This window comes from Melanotaenia boesemani, chromosome 8, assembly GCF_017639745.1.
Source record: "Melanotaenia boesemani isolate fMelBoe1 chromosome 8, fMelBoe1.pri, whole genome shotgun sequence".
Taxonomy (NCBI): Eukaryota; Metazoa; Chordata; class Actinopteri; order Atheriniformes; family Melanotaeniidae; genus Melanotaenia; species Melanotaenia boesemani.
Genome location: NC_055689.1, coordinates 8244201 through 8266755, shown reverse-complemented (window position 1 = coordinate 8266755; position 22555 = coordinate 8244201). Strand labels below are relative to the sequence as shown.

Here is a 22555-nt window from a genome sequence, read left to right as displayed (position 1 = left end):
GATGTTAAAGATAAGATAAGAAGCTCAAATCATCTCCAACTGCTTTCTTGAACTTGATAATGAGTTCACTGGACTCCAACGGCCTCCACAGTCACCAGATCTCAATCCAGTAGAGCAGCTTTGGGATGTGGTGGAACGGGAGATTCTCATCATGGATGTGTAGTAACTGTGTGATGCTGTCATGTCAATATGGAGCAAAATCTCTGAGGAATGTTTCCACCACCTTGTTGAGTCTATGACACCAAAGTGATGCGAAGAGTTGCTTATTAACAAACTGTTATCTAAATATGATTATACAACACTGGTTCACTTGCACTTATTTCATGTTCATATTTAAAATGCTGTGCTTAAAACGAAGAAACAATAGTTTAGTAAGAGAACTGTGACACTGAACATCACACTTGCTGTTGAACTCTGGATAAACAGCCATTACAAACAATATTTTCATTAGACTCTGATCAAATTAATCTGATAAATATAACCAGTGACCACGTCATTTTATGTAATTAGAAAATGTCGTGCGCACTAACTTACATCACCAGCAGCCTGGTGCGCACAGGTGTTTCCTCCCCATGTGACTGGCAGTGTGTAACTCCCACCATTGTTTCAGGAATTCACACAGAGCATTTCCACTTTTCCAGCACCATGTTTCAGGGCACATAGCAGCAACACATGAGCCGTATGAATGGTGACAGTCAGCAACTACACGCGATTTGTTCGTTCACACTTCCAGCGTTTTCACGGTTTGTTCTGCGCTGTAGTGACAAGTTTGGCACTTGTTATGTTTTAACTGTAGATCGTTCAGGAATATAACGTGTGGACACTGCTGCAAGTCGATAAAGTGTGCGTGGGGGTGGTATATGGATGTGCGATTTTCCTTCTCCCTCGTCGGGGGGTCTAATTTCTCACAGTGATCGTTGGAAGCTTTGAGAGAATTTACGCACCAGCTCGTCTTCATCCACGGCCACAGATCGGGACATTGTGGTTTCAGTGCAAGGTTGGGATGGCAGAGGAAATCCTGAACGATTCCCTCCCAGATTTAAACGAGCTGGAAAGTAAGATTGGGAGGAAAACGCCAGAAAGTCTTCTGATCTGGATGAGAGATGCAGCCGACTACGAAGACGGCTGGAGGTCTGATGTCCTGAACAGAGAAGACCACAACTCCGCCTTCTGCGATAGCTTATCTGACAAAATCAACAACTTAAAACAAGAGATGGTAAAGCTTTCTGTTGAGTTTGCATCTGTGATTTTTGTTGAATTTGTGTGTGTGTATTTTGTTCATATAGTGCTTCTAAAAGGACCTGCTCGCTCTCTCGTGCGTCTTTTATAATTTTCCTAAGTCACAACTTGCTTGACTTGTTATAGCAACCACTTTGTTTGCATGACTGTTCTGAACTGCAGACATGTCAAGTCCTCCAAGTCAGGAGACACTTCAACTGCTTAATTGTTTCTCTATTGACAGATGCTATCACCTGTCTCCTCAACACACCCCTCATCTATCTCCTCTCCTTCACCTCCAGTTTACACACAGAATTCTGGCAGAATTCCTTCATTGTTCCTTCCTAAATATTGCTCAACTCTGTTGATCTTGTTTGAATTGTGTTATTGTGAAATGAACAAACAACCAAGGAGCCTCACTTGTAAAAAGAGAGACTAAAAGTTATGTTTTAAAGATCATGACTTCCATGTATAAAATTCATAGTATACCCACACACATCATGTTGTTTCACAGAGGTGGCTCCGCTCTGCTGATGTGAGGATTCTGCGGCAGCTGGTGGCTGTGCATGAAGGCATTGAGGCCATGCGCTGGCTGATGGAGGACAGGGGCACTTTAACCAGTCGAGGCAGCAGCTTAACGGGAAGCCTAAGCAGCCTGGTGACTTTGGATGAGCACGGGCCTTCGATGTCTCCCTGCAGGTATGAGAGCCTGCCAGGTGTACATGGGTCTATTTAATGATAAACTAGAAAATAGTCAAGTGAGTACATGATTTACCTTAAATATGATATTAGTTGAAGAGAGGTGGGTCTTTTTAATAATGTGGATTGTAAAATATACCTCAAAGAATAAATCTAAAGTCATACCAGGTTGTGGACTGAAACTATTCCCCTGTATCTTACTTATAAAATCCCACCTCTGCTGTTATTAATTCCTGAAAACCTAAAGCTTTTACCATTTAAAATAGGAAAAATCCTCTTGAGACTTTAAAATGGCTTAAATACTACTGGATACATTTGTCCTCGTTCAGTAAAGGAGGATATATGAATTTGCTAATCTGGTTTAGGGCCAAGTCCCTCAACTGGGCCAAGTCTCAGTGGCTATTGCCTGACAGCTCAACTGACCCGAGTCTCAGTGGCTGTGAAGAGCCAGTGAAGTTAGCTTTAGCTATAGCAAACTCCTCTTCATAGCTATAGCAGAGAGAAGAAGTTAGCTGAGAGCTAGAGGGAGCAAGCAGCCACACGATCCACCCAAGTGACCGTGGGAGCAGTTGCTAGTTGCCTGGCCACGTCCCAGAGGCTGGGAGCAGTGCCAACCCAGTTCAGACCAACAGCTAACAGCTGCTCAACCCTCTATCTTTGCCAGGTTGAGTACCTGCTAGCTTCTGCTAGCCTCTCACTACCTTCTACTCTTTAGGTCCAGAACTTTGACAGGTTTTCACACTTTGGCGCCCTGTAATGACAGCTAATTCAGCATCTGTCCTGTCTCTTCTCTCTCTCTCCCTCTCCCTCCAGTCAGTAAAAGCCAGCCCAGTGTTGACTCTTGTGTTATCTCTTGCTCCCTTGCTTCCTCTGATAAAGGCCTCTTGGGTCTCTTTACTGAGTCAGCTAAGGTGCGAAACCAAAACAGCCAGTGTGTTGATATCTAGTTGCTAGCAAGTGACATAGTGCCAATAAAGGATGCTGCAGGGCCTTGATTGTCCCAAGAATGTACATAGTGAATGTTAGTATGCCATCAAAATCAGTCAGAAGCACAGAGTCTTAAGGTTGGAAACTTTTGTAGTGTTGCTTTAATTTCTAATTTTATCGGTTCTTTACAGCTCATCCAAGCTGCACCTAAATATGCAATCAGAATTGGTTCTATAATGTTTTACATGGAACATACACCAACCTCACTTTTCTGAGACTGGAGATGATGCGCATGATTGTCTGAAGACAATATATATATATATATATATATATACACACACCTTAGGGGTGTAAAAAAGTTAATCAAATTAACAAGATGCTTTGTAATATTAATCTCTATTAATAACTTTTTAATTGTATAACAATATTTGCCCCAGAAAGCAACATTTTTTTATGTCAATGGATTTTAGTAGTCATCAAATAATAGACACGGACATTAATATTGTAAACTCAAGCTCTAGTAATGTCTGGAAAAATGTGTTATTTGCATTTTAATTCAAAAACGTAGAAAAAGAAAATATCCCTGGCCACAACTGAACAGACCTAAAGTTAAATTGTCATTTTAAGTACTTTTACTCTTAATCTCTGATTAAGAATTTACAACATTTTACAGCACTTATCACTTCTAAAATGGTTCGGTCCAATGCCTTCATTAATAGGCATTAATATATGATGGTAAGCCAGGGTGGGATCAGCCAGTGTCATTTTCTGTCTTCATTTCATACTAGCAGAAGTGAACATCTGCTCCTCTGATTGCAGCTGTGAGCACTTTTGGATGGAGGAGGGGCCTACGGCAGCGCCCACGGCTCATTGGAAGAAGTAAACGATACGTGCTTTTACATCAGTCTCCCATAACACCAAAAAGAGTCCCTAGATTTGTTGCTAGTTGATTTTCTTTCAAATAGAGTTGCTAGGAGGGTCTGAAAACTCACTAAAGCGAGCTAAGTTGAGCTTCGGTGTACCAGAAACTTGTTCACTGGCAAATGTTCCCCGTTGTTTGGAATTCAGACTGCGATTAAATGTACACATTATTTTGTAATTAATTAATCATAATTAGCGTGTTAAAGTCCCACCTTTTATATATATATATATATAATTGTTCTAGCCGTAATGAAAATACACAGAAAATAGGTCAGGCAAAGGTTCTCAACTTGAACCTCAGGCTGATTAAATCCTTGCAAATGTGCACAAAATGAAATATTTCACATCTGTAAGGCAACATGCTTCTAATAGTTAAATAATTCATACATTTTTTCCAGTTTGCATGTGGCGAAATTGAACCAAAACTGAACAAGGTCACAATAATTAAAAAAATAAGTAATTCTGAGTTTGTGTTTCATACGGGATTGAACATTTTCAACTATTGCTCCCACAGAGAAAGTCCAAGTCCAGCCTTTCCTCAGGATTTGAATGAGACCACCAGTGAGAAACCAGCAGATCAAGGACCATCTCACACTGATTGTAGTGATTCAAGCCGCTTTGAAATGTTGACATCAGATTCAAGCAAAGCAAAAACTCCAAGTCCATCCTCATCCAAGTTTACAGCCAGTCATTCATCACATGAAAGTCATGGTCAGAAACAAGTTACTTCTGCCAGTAGTTTGGTTAGTGCCAATGACCTAAGGTCAGAAAAACAGGACTTGAATGCAGCTCAGCTGCAAAACATCAAAAGTGGTGCTGAAACCATCAGAAGAGCTCTGCAAAGATCCAGCAGACGGAGAGAACTTAGATTTGATTCTGGTAGTTTTGCTCCTGGTAGAGAATCAGGAGAAAAAAGCAAAGAGCCGCCAACTCAGCAAAGCTTATCAGCATCTCAGAGTAACACAGCGGAGGGGAAAAAGAGTTCATCCATTGAAGAGACAGTGTTGCCAGGCTATGATGCTCAGTGGTGCTGGGTTGAGTCACAGGATGATGTGACATTTTTATGATCTTTTGTAATAACAACTTAGATTAATAAACTTTAAATTAAAGCCACTCCGATCAACAGTAGACTATCAGTGATACAGAAGAATTTAACTGAGCACTTTGAAACCCTGTGGTGGGATAAGATTGGTGGTAACTGATTTATGTGACAGGTCTGTCAAAGATGTTGTTGATGATGTGTTTGACAGTTTTGTTTGTATATTTTAGGAGTCACAAAAGAAAATTAATGAAAAGATTTTAAAGTAATGCAAACTACAAAATCTGAAGAGAATGAAGTTATATGATGCATGTTACATTTTTATTTTATTGACTTTAAATATCAAGTTCTTTTTTGTTTTTGTTTTTTTTTGTGTGTGTGTTTTGTTTTGTTTTGTTTTGTTTTGTTTTTTTCAAGATTTAGAATTAATGAAAGCAAAAAAAAAAAAAAAAAAATCTGTAAGGACTTGGAAAAAAAAGTATAATTTTTCTGATTGAAATGAAATAATAAGCCAGATATGTCTTTGGTAATAAACATAAAAATGACTATCTTTGCTGAGGATTTGTCTATCTATCTTAAATGTTTGAATTTAATGCCCTTTTGTATGGATTGAACATTTAATGTCCTGATGAAGGTGAAATGACAAGTGTTGGTTATCACGCTGGATGTGTTTTAGTGCCATCTGGTACTCCCATAAATGAGCCATAGATGTTTAGCCAAATATATTATATATTCTTGTTGAACTTACATATTTTGTTGGCTTGTTAATTAATTTATTTAATTAAATCCTGCACTACGCAGTGTCCTCACTAAAATAATTTAAATTAAAACCGATGTATTAATTTCAAGTAAGGTGAGTGGGATGCTGTTATTTCCGACAGTCTTCAAATGCAGCATCCAGATGACGTCGCGTATTTATGCGTAAACCAGGAAGTATTTTGCGCGTAAGATGAATTATGTGTTTTTAGTTGAAGGTTTTGTGTGACAACACAGGTGGACACGGAAAGATGTGATGATTTGGACGGTGGCAGAGGAAACATGGAAGTTAGGTTACTGCGCGGTCTCCTTTTTGTCGCCCTGACGGTTTGGACGTTAGGAGACGGTAAGTGTTGGGACTCAGAAAGGTCGGGCTTTAGCATGTTTGCTAACAGTTATTGCTTGATGGTTCGAAGTAACTTCAGCGACAGATAAACATGACGCAGTATGTTTATTTTTCTAAAAACTGGCTCTCGAGAGTCTCTAACTTGTGCACTGTAGTACGTTTCGTCTTTTTTATTTTTTATTTCCTCTCTTAGCTACACGTTGACTCGGTTTGAAGGTGACAACAGTGGAGCCAGTATATCAAAATAAAATAACTCACTACAACAATATTGGCAGTTCCTGCTATATTATCACATTTATAGTCAGTCATTTATTTTAAAATATTTTATTCTAATTTACTAATTGTAGATGGCATTCTCAGTGGAAAGTAAAGTGTATCTTCATTACCATCAAATGTAAAATAATGAATAATTATGTCTTAAAATTCCCAATCATTTATGGAATATCACAAATACATTTATATTTTAAAAATTAAAGTAACTTCCAGTAGCTACTGCAGGCAACCAAAATGAGTGCCAAAAGGTCAAATATTACTGTTTAAATAGTAGTTAATTCACAAAAGTATTGCATGATTTTTAAATTGAACAGTATAGTTTTAGCTTTATTCAGGTAAAAAAGAAGAAAAAAAATAACTTCTTTCCACAGAAATGATGTCTATGATCACTTAAGCTGCCAGCACAAAGATGCAACAGATTTCTCCCATTTTTCCATCTCCGAACGTTACTAACGGAGCAGCAACCTTAAACATGCTGTGGGAAGTGGGCTTTTAAAATATTTTAAACTGGATTCAAGTCATGCAGAACACATTTTTAGTTCATGCATTTTCTGCTTTGAATACCCTCTGAGCCAGCAACTTTGGTCATTGGCACAGGGCCACAATGATATGAGCAGGCATCCCAGAATGCACTACTCTAACCTGTAAAACTATCATCACCCAGCTGATTTCATGACATTGCTGTGCTTTGAATTCACACAGTATGATGCAGGTTGAGCCGTCACTTTTTGTTTGAATTACAAAAAGGAAAACTGTGGCAGCTTGCTGACATCTTTTTTTCGTGCTGCTAAAGCACAGCCACTTTATGAAAATTTCTTGCGTTGTCTCGTTTAATAGCGTCTTGGAGTCGTCTACATTTTAACTGAAGCACCTTGAAAAAACATACAGCCCCATATAATAATACTCCCATCACTCCTCTATGCTTAATTGTTTTGGTACAAGCATCCATGAAGCTGGGCGCTCGGAAGAATTTTAAGCTCCCAGTAAGAAAGTTCAACTGGTAAGCCTCCCAAGAGATGGATTAGACTCAAAATGTTGGAGGAACCTCATGGTTTCTCATTTTAACATCTCATTAAATCAGTCTCATACACAGTGCCGTCCTACCTATGGCAGTGAACACATAGATAACAATGCATGATGTGTTTGTATAAAATACAGCATCATGCATTGTTATCTGTCTGAATAGCTAATCAGAGCTTGTCTGGTCAGTGAGCCCAACAATGAGCAAATATGACTGGCTTCCCAGCCCACATTTGGAGCATAATCCACTTGGGTGTTAGGTAAGTCCCAGCTCAGATTTCCAGTGCAAACAGGATGCATTGCTGCAGTAGTCCTGGCTAGGTTCACACCAAACATGCTGGACTTTTGACTCCTAGTGTAGCTAAACCTCCTGCTCTACCTCCTGAGTAATGCCACTTTTTAGTTCTTCCTTGTTTTTCTTTGCCAAACTATCTTGCTATTGATCATAAAATAACGACAATAAATTAATGACATATGATCTCAGTTTGGTTTTAGAATAATCTCCAAGATGTTTGCTGTATTAATAAGATTGCTTTTTTCTTTTCTTTTTTCCTCCTACAGATGGCCAGGTGACTTTTGTATCAGAGCTTTCTTCCAAACCTGCTCAGAAGCTGTCAAAGTACAGCTGGTATGGCAATGTCAGGCTGCAGAGGTTCCACATACCGGAGGAGACCGCCATCGCCCGCTGGCTGTTCTCAGTGACAAAGGGCCACAGCTTCCACTGTGGACAGCATAATGTCACCATGTAAGACAACACGGGCACTGAAACTTTCCATCATGAAAACATAAAGCCGTTTTTCCCCTTTTGTGACTTTTTTTTTAGCTCTTTATACCCTCTCCTAAATGAATTGGTTGAATTTTCAAACCATACTTTGTTTCTTTTTAACTCCACATTTCTCTCCTTTCTAGCCATATTCGATGGGGCGCCCCTCCTGTCATAAACCCAATGGGGTTGGTGTTTCCCAATGCAACAGTCTGGAGCCCCTGTTTGTCTCTGATTCTGCCGGTAACCTCACAGAACTCTGCAACGTTTAACCTCACGGACCCGGCTCCAGGTGATTGGTACGTTGCTGCTCACTTGCCTGAGGATGACGGCCGTATAGAGCAGAAGGTTTGTATGGAGATGTTCACTATACTGAGTCTGATTTTTCTTACCTGATTCAGCTATCCTCCAGCTGCATCAGTTGCCCAGTCCTTTTTGGCTGTTTTCTACACATCTGTTGTGTATAAGTGGAAGAAAGTGGAGCTTCTCGTGATTTGTTTGATACAAACCATTTTTGATATATTGGCCACAGTGGGTGCAGTCAAAGCAAAAATGAGAAGATGTATGGTAACTTGCACTGATCAGTATTTGTCTGTCTTTTTCAAAGTGTGTATGTTCACACTTAGGGTGGTTTTAAAATATAACCATTGTCCTGAGCTTTTTTATGAACACCTCACTTCTCTCTACAGGAACTTTATGTAATGTCCACAGCATGATGTTCTTCTGCTGCACATACACTGAACCAGCCGTAAAATGACTCGTTAGGAAGTGACTTCAGATTACTTGTGAAGCTCTCTGTATGGTTGCATGTGAAGCTTTAAATATCCAGCAAAGAAAGCTCTGCCTGAAGCAGCATGGCTGAAGCAAGTACTGTGTGCATCCCGTGTGCACTCATGTGGAACCTTTACTTCAGTAAATAGTGGAGCCATGCTGTCATGACAATGGTAGAAAGGAAATATCACATATCACGAAGAGTGATAGTTGTGTGGGTCCATTTCTGGAAAGCATGTAGGCATACAGTGGATATCAAAAGTGTACACACAAAATGCCAGACCTTTATGAAAAAAAATGAGACCACAATAAATCACTCTCCCATATTTAATGTGACCTATAAGAACAACTCAATTGAAAAACAAATACAATGCACTTAAAGTCTGTCAGATTATGAGGATATCTCTTGTTCACAGCCCTCTTCAGGTCACCCCACAGATTTTTTATTAGATTTAGGTCTGGTCTCTGGTCCACTGCACGACTTTAATTTTGTCCTGGTGATGCCGTACTTTGGAAGACTTGCAAGTCTTGAAAGGTGAAATTCGTCCTCAGCTTCAGCTTTCTGGCAGACGCCTGAAGGTTTTGGGCCAAAAATAAATCTGCTATGTTTTGTTTTTTTTTGTACATTGTAGCCAGGCTTGGATGTTGTTCTTTGTCAGCAAAATCTTCCATTTTAAAGCTCTACCCTGTAGTTCAGACATATGAAGAATACAGGAGATAAGTGTCACGTTTTTACCCCACCAGAACTTGCTGGAAGTTTCTGCAGTACCTTCAGCGTTGTTGTCGGTCCCTTGGCAGCCTCCCTGACCAGTTTTCATCTTGTCTTTTTTACATCAATTTTAGGGGGGTTGTCCAGTTCTTTGAAGTGTCACCGTTTTCCCATATTTTCCACTTTTTGATGTCTGTCTTCACTGTGTTCCATGGTATGTCCATGGTGGGGGGAGTGCTTTCAAAAGACACCAAATCATGCATTCAGTCTGTATGGTTCTAGAAAAGTTCTCAAATTACTTTGGGTATGCCATAGATACGTGTTTACTAGAATGATTTTGCAGAAGTAACTTGAAAGGGGGAAGATGAATTTGCAGTGTTCCTGTAATGCTCAAGCTGGTAAATTTTCTTTTACCCCAACCTGCTGAACAGGAGCAGGTAGATTGTTTAGTATGTGAAGCAGCTTAGCCACATTCTTTAGCTCTGTTTATCTTGCAGGTTTTCAGTCAGTAGTGTTTATCTTAAATTTCTGTATTCTTCTGATCTTATGTTGTTGTTGTTAACTTTGAGAAGTTTGCTTCAGCACACTTACAGATATTTATTTTAATCTGTGTTATACTGTTATTTTTTTAGGGCTTTCCATCCTGCTCCTACTTCTTCCAGCCTCAGCTTTCTATCAGGAGAGCAGTGGACACTCCTGTTTTACAGCAGGGATCATTCCTGCAACAGACTGCAGCCCCTGACAGACCTGCACGCCTTAAGTAAGAAGAATTTGTGCATGCACGTGTTTAATACAGGAACGGTGCTAAAGGGGTGGCCAGGGTGACACTGTGAAATCAGACTGGACACCCCAGGTACCACCTCGGGTGATTTGAATGGTTACTGGAGGAGGACAAAAATGTCTTTCCAGACACGCTTGGACCACCATTTTGAAATTAATTTTAAAGTAATTTCCTAATTTGTCATCCTTAAAAATATTGACATTCGTTTTTGTCTTTGTAACTAAAACTACTAATAATATGAAATGACAATCACCCGATGTTAGCATGAAGCTACATATCAGTGCTAATCTAGTTATAAGCACTTGATTCATTTTAAGGTAATGTGGGGAAACAATGTCATGTTTAGTTTAGGGCTGCACAATATTATTTTTTTTATTACCCTATGATATATATTGCAAAATGAAAAAATACAGGAGTTTTTAACAGCTGACTTGAATATCATTTTAAGTCATGCTGCACTCCTGCCATCTTGTTGATAGTTGACCTGCAATGATATGACCTGTTTTTGTGAACCTTACAAGTATGATTTTTGTCTGTATGTGAGAGTCTGTTGTCGCTGCATAATACTCCACATCTGAAGTTCTGTTTAAACTTCAGCCTTGCATTTCTTGTACAGCTCCGGACGGTAAAACTTGAGTAAAAATGTAGCGTGACAGTATAATATTCCATTTGTCAAGTGAGCTGATCATTTTTTTAAAACCGTCTTTGAAGACAACATAAATGTCTTTAGCCAGGTGAAATGTGATAGCATCCACTATTTCTTTCTGACGTTTGAATCTTTTTCATATGGTGTAACGTTTGCAAAGACTTCTGAAATGTTTCTTCTTTGTTTTGGACGACACTCTGATCTGGCTTTGCATTCGTTGTACTGAGCTGTGTGGTGGTTGTTACTACAAGGCACTGTCGACACAGAACCTGCGTTTGGTCAATATCATCCTTCTTGTAGCCAAAATTATTCCAGCTAACTGATGCTGCTTTTCACAGTTATTACAGCAGAGTATGTGAGTATAAGTTAGAGGGATAAACACAATCATTTCCTTTCTTAGTAGGAATGATTGTGTTCCTGATGAACTCTTTCCCGCCCTCTGGCTACCTCATTTGTAAAAGTCTAGCTCCGCCACTGGTTTAATACCCTTTACTTCCTCTTTAGTATGCATTTAATTAACATTGAATGGAAATGTTTCTGTCTCAGGTTTTATGTTCCAGAGTTTGCCTCCTCTCTCGCCGTCTCTGTGTCTGACTGCTCGTCAGGGAGAGCAGCAGAGAGTGGAAATTGTTCCCTGCTCCTCAGGATTGGCTCTGTATCTCTGCAGCAGGGCCCGGTAACAGTAAACTGCTCAGGGGTTGGCTGCTCTGCCACTCTCTCTAACCCACCTTGGGACACCTGGTTACAAGTTGTCGTGGAGAGCAGCCAAATCAACCACACTGTGACCTTTAGCATCTCCTCAAACCACACAGGTAAACAAAGGGGCAAATGTTTTCTACTTTAAAACTCTGTTCTTACTCACTTCCCTTGTGTTTTCTTTCCCTTTTTTCAATGTTTACCTCAGTGGGATGTAAGCCAAAAAGTGTGGGCCTTAAACCAGATGATGACATGAACAAGCGCCGCGTCAACATCAGCCAGAGCGGCTCAACGTCAGCAGGCAACAGCTCTGCGTCTACAGATGTGACCAGGTTTGGCAACCAGTCTGCTGCTCTGCTGGGGTCAGTGTGTGTGCAGAGCATCCCTGTGCTGTGCGAGGAGCTGGACGTCCTCTCGCTCCGATTCACACCCGTCAATGGACCCAACGTCAGCGTCTCGGACACACACCCCACACTGCTCACCTACCCCCTGCACACACAAGCAACGGGTGGTACACTCAACCTGCAGCTCACACTCAACACTGTGAGTACCGCTGCAGCACATGTGCAGTTAGGTGTGAGGGGGACAAAGAGAAGCTGTCATGATGATGGTCTTTGATACATGTGTGTCTGTTGTATTTGTAGACTAATACAACACTGGGGAACAGCAGCAGCGTGGTGGCCTGTTTTTCTCCCTGGGCTCCAATCCTTGAACTCAACCACTCTCAGCCCTGTCGCACAGGTATCATTTCATTTCATTTAAAAATCTTAAATAGCTTACCCTAAATAACCTTTTAAACCTGTTTGTTTACATTTTCTATGTTAAAAGGGCTTTGTTTAACTTTCACTTCATAAGAGAAGTGCCATCAAGGAAGAAATACTTAAGCAGCCTAAAATACTTATTGAAGTTAGTTTCTGCTGAATTTTAAAGTTTTGACTTTAGATTATTTTTATTTTTTACAACAATTACTATACAGGATTTCCTGCTGTCTCCACCTAGACTGAATGTGTGCGTGAAGCGTATCAAACTCACCAAACTGCATCAAATTATGTACATCCACACCCACATTTATATTTAAAGTTTAGTTACTGGATAACTTCAATAATTTTTTTTAAATCTGCCAGGATTCAGTCTGGATGGCAGAAAGTTAACTTTTGCTATAAATCTACTGACTGGTTTGATTCATTTTTCTATTTATTCTTTATCATTTGCAAAGATAAATGAAAACACCAAGGCGTTAGATCTGACAGAATTAGGACAAATCTTTCTTATTTTATAAAATACACAGTTGTAAGTTAGATCTACTCGTGCTTTAATGACATGGCAGTGATATTTATCGGCTTTGTAGTATAGGCTCCTGGTGAGGACCAAATTTATTTATGTATTTACTGAAGTCCTTAAATTTAAAACCTTTAGAATTGGAAGTTTATTTCTAACGACTGTACGTCAGTATTTAGATTTTTAATCTCTGTATGAGCTACACTCACTAACCTCTGACGACGAAGCCCAAACATTAGAAGAGTGTTTAGCTAAATTCTCTGTGGGTGGGAGTGACCTCTCTCTGTTCTGCTACCAGACTGAACTCTGGAGACGATGACAGTAACACAGATCACTGTTTCATCAACAGCTTTGTTCGGAGGGCATGGTCTTAGCGTGAATGCCAGTTTTCCTAAAGCTGTGGTCAGGCTGCCCTTCCCTCAGTCCACAACGTGGTACCTCACCATGCAGCTCGTGTGCAACAGGTAACACACACACACATGCAGTAGTGTTGTAGCAGCGTGTTTTAGTTTTTTTGGTTATTTGCACATTTTTAAGTAACATATTTCTGGTCTGTTTCTAGACATTAATCTGAGAGTAAAACCTGGATTTTGCTGTGAAGTGTCTCTTTAATAATGTGCAAATGTGTGTGTGTTATGATTTAAGCAGCAGTAACTGTGGCAATACATCAGTAGCGTACGTGGTCCCGGAGGTGTTTATCAGTGCCTGTGTAGAGAACTGTGGGCCGTATGGCGAATGTAGACTGCTGAGGTCCTACAGCTACCTGTACGCTGCCTGTGACTGCAAGGCTGGTGAGACACACACACGCAAACACACACTCACACAAGGCAAATTTATTACTATACTGGAGCCCGTTTGATACATAAGGCAACCTTATGTGCTTCATCTTCGTTTAGCTGAAGAAAGTTCTGGCACATCCAAGTACTGATTTTTGATCAAGGCCCAAACCTCTGTAACGCCTACTTTTCACTTTAACCTTAATAATACATGTTCTCTGTTTTTATCTTAATTTTCATTGTTAAATGATTGCATGCATCGTGTGTGTGTGTGTGTGTGTGTGTGTGTGTGTGTAGGCTGGAATGGCTGGGGCTGCACTGACGACTCGACGGCCCAGTCATACAGTCGCCAGCTGACGTCGACTCTGCTGCTGACGCTCAGCAACCTGTCTTTCTTGCCCGCCATCGTGGTGGCCATCAAACGCTTCTACATCACCGAGGCCTCCGTCTACCTCTTCACCATGTTCTTCTCCACGGTAAGAAAGAAAACTTTAGGAGATGCAAAGAAATTCTACAAGTTGTTTCTAGTGATGTGATGCAAACTTTGATTAATTTTAATTAGTAATGAAAACACGAGTGTGTGTGTATATAAGTTTGAAGACTGGAATGTGAGTTTCCTGGCCTGTTTTTGCAGACTGAAACAGCCTGAAAACAGTCAGTGATTCCTTAACTTTCATGTCTGTTTCTGTTCATGTAGTTCTACCATGCATGTGACCAGCCAGGTGTGGTCGTACTGTGTATGATGGAATACGATACCCTACAATTCTGTGACTTCCTGGGGTCGGTCTGTTCCATCTGGGTCACCATCCTGTGCATGGCTCGAATCATAGACGCAGCCAAATATGTAAGACTAATTATAGTTCCTTCTTGTTCTACTTCTGCACAAGATCAAAACCTAGAAAACAAAAAAGTGTTGTGCCACTCCTCCTTTCTTTATACTCTTGTCATCCTTTCAGGTGGGCTTGAGTAATAGTTCTTCAGGCTTTATGAAGTTTCCTTTAATGTTTATCTTTGAATGTTGGCTGACTTTCTCTATCAGTCCTTGTGCTTGACCATTTTTATTAGAGCTCTGTTTATTCTTGTTTATTTAGTCACTTAACAAAGACACACCTACCTCATGGGATGAGTCAGCGTTAGGTTTGCACATAACAGATAACTTGGAAAAAGTCCCTTTGGTACTAGCAGCCTGTCAACCCTGGTATACACGTAAAGATTTTCAGGTTGTTTTTGTCCCAATTTTGCCTATTCTCGACCAAGGATGGTAAACACCCGGTTATTTTGAGTCTTATAAGATTTTCCTGTACAATTATCATTTGGTCTGAGGTGTGTTACGAGTGCATTTGTCCCTATAATTGGCTCTGAACCGGGTCGTAGCAGACAGTTGGAAGTATTAAACATGTTCGATATTTACGACCAAAAGTCTTCACGTGTGTGAGGAACACCGACGACTCATGAATTGTGTCTGCGTGGATGGTGACGTGGCACAGAATGTAACCAATCAGAGAGCGAGCTGGCTGGAGAACAAGGAAGGATATAAAGTCCGTGTTCACCCTGTCTCCAGTCTGTTATTTTTCAGTTCTGGCTTTTTCTGTTAACAATAGTCCGAAGACATCATTCCCTCGTCCTATATATCCCCTTCCATGGTGTGTTTCTTCTTCTTCGTTTTTTACCAGTTGTTGCTATGGTTCTACGTTTTTGTTAGATGACGTTTGGGCACATGAGATTTCCGGCTCGGAGGACTAGAATGAAGATCAGTTGCGGGACAGCATCGTACATACATCATACATCATTCCTTTAGTTGCATCCATGAAAAATGGCAGAGAAAACAACACATTTACGTAAAATGGTTCTTTCCACCAACTTTTTCCACCATGGTGATTCCCAAAGAGCGTTTAGCTGAAAGCTCAGACCAGAACTGGGCTGAAAATTAGTAGCAGCAGGTCAGAGCCCAGACTCAACATTTTAAGGCAGATCCTCCAAAAAAGATAAACAAAAAGAAGAACATTAGAAAGTCTTTCAAGAAGTCTGTGGAGCTATTCCATAAGACTTCTTAAACAAATGACAGGAAGCTTGTGTAAGAGGGTTTAGACTGTGGAAGAAGTTGGTCAGATATGTGCAAACTGTTTATGCCTTTTTTTCTTTATATAGATGAATCTGGGCAAATATTGGAAGTAGTCCTTCCATCATTGCCATTTCTGAGCATATCAGAGCAGAGGAGAAAATAATTGTACTGTTTTTATAATGATATCAAAGAAACCTGGAAGGAGTTTTGCAGTTTTGAGCTGTAGTGGAAAACTGTCTGACATGGGCGGGGGGGCAGTGGTTGATGCTGTCAGCTGGCGGCACAGCAGGACTGAGAGTGTGTTGGTGGCACCTTTATATAATGCTACAGGAAACATGAGTTTATTCCCAACAACAACAGCACAGTTGTCAATCTGACAGTAAATTCTGCGCATCCATGTTACCGTTAAGCGGGGAGCGTTTGTTACACTAGTTAATGTAAATTAGCAAAGAGACGAGGGCCTGCGGTGTTATTTACTCTTATTAAGGCAAGGTTGTGAGCAGAAAGTAAAAATCATTTGGTCAGTAACTAGTTTTAAAACAACCGTCAGATACCTGAAACAGTAAAAAATTAACAGCTTTAGCAAAAGTTTGAAGCAGTTTTTGTTTTTTGTTTTTTTTTTTTATACCTTTTTTTGATAAATTATTGTAATGAGGTTTGTGTTTTATATTCACAAATGGATTCCCAGACAAATGGGAAGTGTTTACATTGAAGCAACTAAAATTAAAAACTGAAATGACCAGATACGAAACTTTGATCAGTAACTGTGGACTACAGTCTAACGCCGTGGGTCCAGCTATCCATGCTGCTGTCCATGTCCGCAGGCGGGAGGAGATACGATGTCATTAGGACTCGCCACTGCACCGCCACAAGATGGCGCAGCACACAAAACGGCTGCTGGATTCTTCTATATGTTTTCAAACTTCTCAGTAGAACTAACTCCTGCACCTGTTTCCTGTTGTCCTGGCAGTACAGAAAGATTTGTGCTAGGCATTGCTATTGATAAAATATATACTTTTTCTACCTCATATTAAGACTCTATTCATGCTTGGGACTCTGCTGATTGCCATGTCAATGCAACTGGACCGCAAAGGCCTGTGGAACCTGCTGGGCCCCATCCTCTGTGCCATAATGTTCATGATCATCACCTGGGTAAGAAACACATCAGTGTTACACGGTGTAAAACTCTGCGTGGACGAAGGTAAAATCCACTTGCCTGCTTCTCTTTCTCTTATAGGTGTACCGAGGGGTCCGTCGCCGACATTGTTACCCGCCCTCTTGGCGGCGCTGGGTTTGTTACCTCCTCCCTGGAGCCCTCTGCGCTCTCGTCGGAGTATGTCTGTACAGTTTTGCCGAGACGGAGGACAACTACTACTACACACACTCGCTGTGGCACATCCTGGTGGCCAGCTGCGTGGTGTTCCTGCTGCCACCGAAGGAGAGGGGGGCGCTGGGCTGGAGCTGGGGCTGGAGCTGGAGACCCAGGGTTTGTGGATATACACTCTGTCAGAGCAGCAAAGAGGAACTCTACACTGTCACATAGCAGATCAGGAGAGTCTGTAAAGAGGCAAAGCGACTGGTTATTGATTGTTGGACAGTGTGATGCTTTCAAGTACAGTAGACATTCACAAGCACTGTGTGCCTGATAAAACAACACAATCTGACTTTATCTTTGACACATTTTAAACATGGGGTGTCGAAATATTTGACATTAATTGTGGAAAAAAAGCAAAAAATATCTACATGATATTTGATCTCGCCCAATAAAACCCAAACAATATAAAAGGAGAATATTTTTATTTTTAACCATTTTCAAAGATGCTTAGATCCTATTTGAGTGTAATTTGGCTTCCAGCAAAGTTTATTCTCTTTAAAGTTTTGTAATGAGATCAATTATCGTGAACGCTTTCGACCATGAAAGTCAGATATCACAAAAGCCCTTTTTTAAAGCTTCATAGGTAAGTAAATTTATTTATTTATTCTTTACATAAAGTTCCACAGTTCATGTGCATCAAGTGTAAAACTGTCTATATATTTGGATGCAAACTCTTTGTGCAAACTGAATCTGCTGCAACCTCCACCAGGAATTGTTCTGAACACTGCAACCTTCAGGTACCAGACCTCCTGATTTTTAGCCTCACAAGCAGGAGTTTGTGCTCATCATGTTTGTGTATATTTTTAGTAGGATAGGATGTGAATGTTTGAAATATTTCTGTATAATAGCACTTTGTGGAACTCTTTTAAATCCTTATATTCAGATTATCCTCAAGTCTCCAGATGCAATATGAGATATTTACAGCTGATACAAACCCTCCTCACTCTGGTATCTTTGTTTTTTCCTCACAGGCCTTGGTAAAATTTGAAGAATTCAAACTTCTTGATCAGTTTTAAATGTGCTTCATCCTAAACAGCCAGGTAGTAGCAAAATATTTGCACTCTTATCACGTGGTTGGTCAATGTTTCTCACATTTACTGTTTCCTAACAAACTGTATTTTTTTGTTGTATTACTGTTCAAAACTATCAGAGGTTCTTATTGCAAAACTAAATAGATATTTCTCTTTTCATTTTAACTGTCACCCTGTCAGTGGAAAAGAAGCAGCTGAAGGTTTTAGTAATAATAAAATACTGTAATACTGGACTTTTACTGGCAGCAGCTGACGTTGTTTTATGCCTCTTTCCTGTGGCAGAGATGAGCCGTTGTCTTCAGATGTCTGATGATCTCTGCATGCTGCATTTGATGAATTTTTTGCACGTTGATGCAAGTCAAAGAAAACCCCTACAAAAGGAGTGAGATGTACTATTTGGTAACCCGTATGTGGCTTTTCAGTCCCGACTTAAGCCTTTTTTTATGAAACCTGACAATAAGATGCAAAGTTTACACCAAACCTTTCTTTCCTTATTCACGGTCTAATAACTGATCACACAAAGCATCTGTGATTTCAGTTAAATAAGCTGCAAAATTGTTAGTGTTTGTTGTTATTTATAAACTGTCTTGGCAAATCTGAGAGGTGTACTGTGGATGGTTTGCAGTCATATTTAGTGTAAAGCACTTTGGTGCTTCTACACTGAACACATGACCTGCTTTAAAAAAGTTTATCTTCACAGTTTCAGGTTAAATCGAGTGTAAAATGCATCGTAAGGTCACCAATTCCGATGAGGATATCCAAGACTTTAATTAGACTAAAGCAATATTTAAATGTAATCGGAGACAAGAGTAGAAAAGGTAAAGTCTGATTTTGTCAAAAAGGAAGAATTTAAAAGGGGAAAGAAAACATTGAATAAATATTAGATAACTGACATTTCACTAATTATCTTTAACTTTAACTACTGTACCGCTTTCAGATGTTGGTGTTTCAGTCTCCAAATGTAACTTCCAATTGTGTGATTTAGTAACATCTTTCTAGTTTATATAAAACACTTTATCCAGCTTGAAACTCAACCTTAACCACAAACCAGCATTAACAGCTACCCGTGTAGATCAGGGGTCACAATCTCCTGACCTCCTCGGCCAGTGTCCTGCAGGTTTTACATGTTTCCCTGCTGCAAACACATCTGACTCAAATGAATGGGTCATTAAGAGGCTTGCGCAGAACTTGACAACAAGCTGTTGGATAATCATTTGATTTGAATCAGGAAAACCTCTAAACCCTGAAGGACCCTGGCCTTCAATTCTGTAGTTCTGTAGGTTTCCGGTCCTTGAGGGCCATTGTCCTGCAGGATTTTGTTTTTTTTTTTTCTTTCCCTGCTCCAACACGCCTGACTGAAATTAATGGATCATTTGAATCAGGTGTGTTGGAACAGGGAAACAACTAAAACCTGCAGGATAATGGCTCTTGAGGACCAGAGTTTGACCCCTGTGCTGTACTTGGTGATCCCTGATGTAGAGCATCAGCCTGTTTTGAGCTTCTGGGTTACCAGAAAAGCCATCCTATAAAGCATTTTCCTTACTACTGTGGCACCATTTAGAATGAAACAAACAGGTATGATATTTATTTCCAAAAAGAATAGTTACAATAAAGAAATAATGCACCAACAATTTCTTTCTTTTTGTGCTAAGTTTAGTTGTTAATGCAGTAATAAGTAATAATGTTCTTTGTTTTAATGTCTTGTCTTGCTTTGCCAGTTCTCAGATTAGATTGGACGTAGATGTGGAAATTCACAGACCTATGCCTACAAATAGGAGAATATTCTCTTAATTAAATTTAGCTTTGATTTGGTCTGAACCTAACATGACTTCTGTGTTACTATGAGGTGAAGATCTCATTAAATGAGCGGCAAGTGTGTATTTATTCAGATTTGTGCAACTAATTATTTTCTGCAGCGTCTTCACAACTTTCTCTTTTTATTAAGGAAGTGTCAGGGAGTTATCGTTAAATCCCTTTTATGGGAACGTACGCTGAGTTGAAGTTAAATAGAAACATCAGAACCAGCCAGCTGACTTAAATCAAACTTTAAGTTAAACTTTATTTATAAAGGACTTTTCATGCAAAAGCAGCACAAAGTATTTTACATAATGACGACAAATTTTAAATATATATAAAATTTTCATACATTCAAGTATATAACATAAAAATTCACACCCACACAACACACATATACAACCCCCCACCCCTCTTTGCACCAACATAAACTCTGACTTCTGGTTTCTCTCTCTTTAACTGAAACATCACTATTAAAACATAACTTGCTGTGTTAAACTTGCTGCACCCTGATGGATTTCAGCCATTTCTTTCTCATCCAAAAGCTGGGAGCTGTATAATGGCTTAATTTCTGTTTTCAGTATCCAAATTCCAAGGCCCATTGAATGCAGCACGCTCTCAGATTTTTGCCAAACAGACCTTTTGGAGGCAGTTTATGAAACAGACTTAAAACAACTTTATCACATTTGCAGTTGGAACTCCCAAAGACCTGTGAGCACTTTTTGATGTTTGGTCCCATTTAACCTTCTTCCATGTGTGTGTCTTAACTGGAATTCAGGGCCATTTAATTTAATGTGGAAGTGGACTGGATGAGACGAGGTAGCTTCGTCACACACTCGGAGAAAATCAGGTTTACAGATTGACATGCAACTCCTCCTGAAACTTTATTTTTGTCTTGTTGTAAAACTTTGAATTTTTCCTTTTTACCAGCGTTATTCTGAAGCACTTTTATGATGTATTTTTACCTAAATGTGTTTGAATCAGCACTGGATGAATGTATATAAAGACTGTCTAGTGCCTCCTCTTGTCTTTTTTGTGGATGAATTGTGTGTAGTGCGAGTGTGTGTTTAGCTGTTGAACTCTTCATATTTCAAGTAAAATAAGACCTGTACTCCAGTTTGTGTCATCCATGTATTTGTCACATTTTCCCTTGTGATTTCACACATTTTCAGTTTGATCCTGTCAGCCTCCCTTGTTTCATTTACTTTTTCAACCTTTTTTATATTTTTTTTATTTTTTTGCTGTGTATGCGTGAGACTCACTCCGTCACTTTTCAGTAGGAACGTGGGGACAAAAGCATTTTACCACTACAGCTAATCTTTGTTCTCAGTTTGAAGAACTGAAATGTTTATTGTAAAATCTGCTTTTACTTCCCTGATCTGTAAAGTTATTTTCAATCTGTTGAATGTCAAAACAGCTTTTAGCTCACAAAAAAGTAAATAAATATGTTGTACAGGGTGAAATGTAAAATGTTTTCGTGATTATGTGTCGTTATCTTTTTTCTTCTTTCCTCGGTCACACACACAGACGAACACACTTTCACACCAGAGAGGGGCTGGGGGAGCAGAGGAAAGCAGATTATTGTAATCCTTAGATATGTAGCAAGAGGCTGTAAAATGCACATATTTGTGTGTGTGTGTGTGTGTGTGTGTGCGTGCCCATATTCCCCGAGAGCTTACCTCCATTAGTAAATTTGATGGGCCAACTAAGCTGAACTCCTTTGCTGTTGGTTTGCATGCGAGAAGACTGAAACAAGTGGTTAAAGCATCTAGATCATACCCTGACTTTTAGTTTAAAAAAATCTGCCTCTTTATTTTTCACCACTTCATCCTTAAGATCAAACCGTTTCAAAGAAGAAACCCCACTTATGTGCAGCCTTTATATTAGTGTTAGTTTGACCATATTCAGCCAGCAGGGGGAGCCAGTCCAGCAGAGGAGGCTGTAGCTGCACCAGGAGCAGAGAGGAAGAGGGAGAAGACTAATCAGAGAAACAATAAATGGAGGATGACTCTACCTTCACTCATACCTTTAACTTGCGCTGCATTCACTGTATGTCAGAAAACTTTGTTAATTTTTGCTATTAGTAGCTCACCTAAGAAAGAAAACCGATACTACAACTCTGCCAGGTCTTTGTTGAATGTTTCTTCCCAAACAGGAAAAGCAACTTGAATGTCAAAAGTTAGAAGTTGGAAATCAGTTGCAGCACCTTGTTGGACCAGTTTTGATTTTGATCAGGGGTGAATCTAGAAAATCTGATTGGGTGGCCCAGGCAGGGACACAGACTCGGAAAAAGGTGGCAAATATAAATGAGACCTTAATAAAAATATCTAGATTTTAGGAAATATTATAACTAAAAGGGCTACGTAATGTATAAAGTAAATTTGTAGAATGAGTTTTGTTTTTTTTCTTCATCAACTTAGGACAATCCTGTATTGTATGGCTTTAAACATTGTTGTACTTTCTTCAAGCTAAATTATCAGTTTAATCACCATTTCTGGGGATAGCCCATTTTAAATGAAACATGGCTGATTAGGGGTGTAAAAATACATAGATTCAGAGATCAACAAGCCAATATGGATAAAGTTGAAAAGGTTGTTTTTGTTATCAGCAATGTCAGGATCAAACTTGTGATTTATACCCCGATTACTTATTTTGTTTTTAAGTTTAAGGAAAA

General features: G+C 39.7%; 2 protein-coding genes across 6 annotated transcripts; both read left to right on the top strand.

Annotated features, from left to right (window-relative positions):
* The first annotated feature begins 595 nt into the window (after positions 1 to 595).
* LOC121644361 lies at positions 596 to 5178 on the top strand. Its single transcript, XM_041992267.1, has 3 exons — positions 596 to 1216; positions 1733 to 1917; positions 4280 to 5178. Exons 1-3 carry the CDS (start codon positions 1004 to 1006, stop codon positions 4830 to 4832), a joined length of 951 nt encoding a protein of 316 aa, XP_041848201.1. The 5' UTR covers positions 596 to 1003; the 3' UTR covers positions 4833 to 5178.
* A 558-nt stretch (positions 5179 to 5736) lies between these two features.
* pgap6 (post-glycosylphosphatidylinositol attachment to proteins 6) lies at positions 5737 to 21362 on the top strand. 5 transcript variants are annotated; one of them, XM_041992237.1, is made up of 15 exons: positions 5737 to 5906; positions 7761 to 7944; positions 8109 to 8310; positions 10075 to 10202; positions 11416 to 11681; positions 11774 to 12108; positions 12210 to 12306; positions 13193 to 13307; positions 13489 to 13634; positions 13917 to 14095; positions 14317 to 14463; positions 16717 to 16833; positions 16919 to 17167; positions 18028 to 18096; positions 18370 to 21362. In XM_041992237.1, the coding sequence occupies exons 1-14, from the start codon at positions 5843 to 5845 to the stop codon at positions 18070 to 18072; spliced, it is 2274 nt and encodes a 757-aa protein (XP_041848171.1). In that variant the 5' UTR covers positions 5737 to 5842; the 3' UTR covers positions 18073 to 18096; positions 18370 to 21362. The 5 variants fall into 5 exon arrangements, 4 of the variants coding, with proteins under 4 accessions (XP_041848171.1, XP_041848170.1, XP_041848169.1 ...); XR_006011253.1 differs by having other exon boundaries at positions 16919 to 18096; XM_041992236.1 differs by having other exon boundaries at positions 18028 to 21362.
* Positions 21363 to 22555: the final 1193 nt, after the last annotated feature.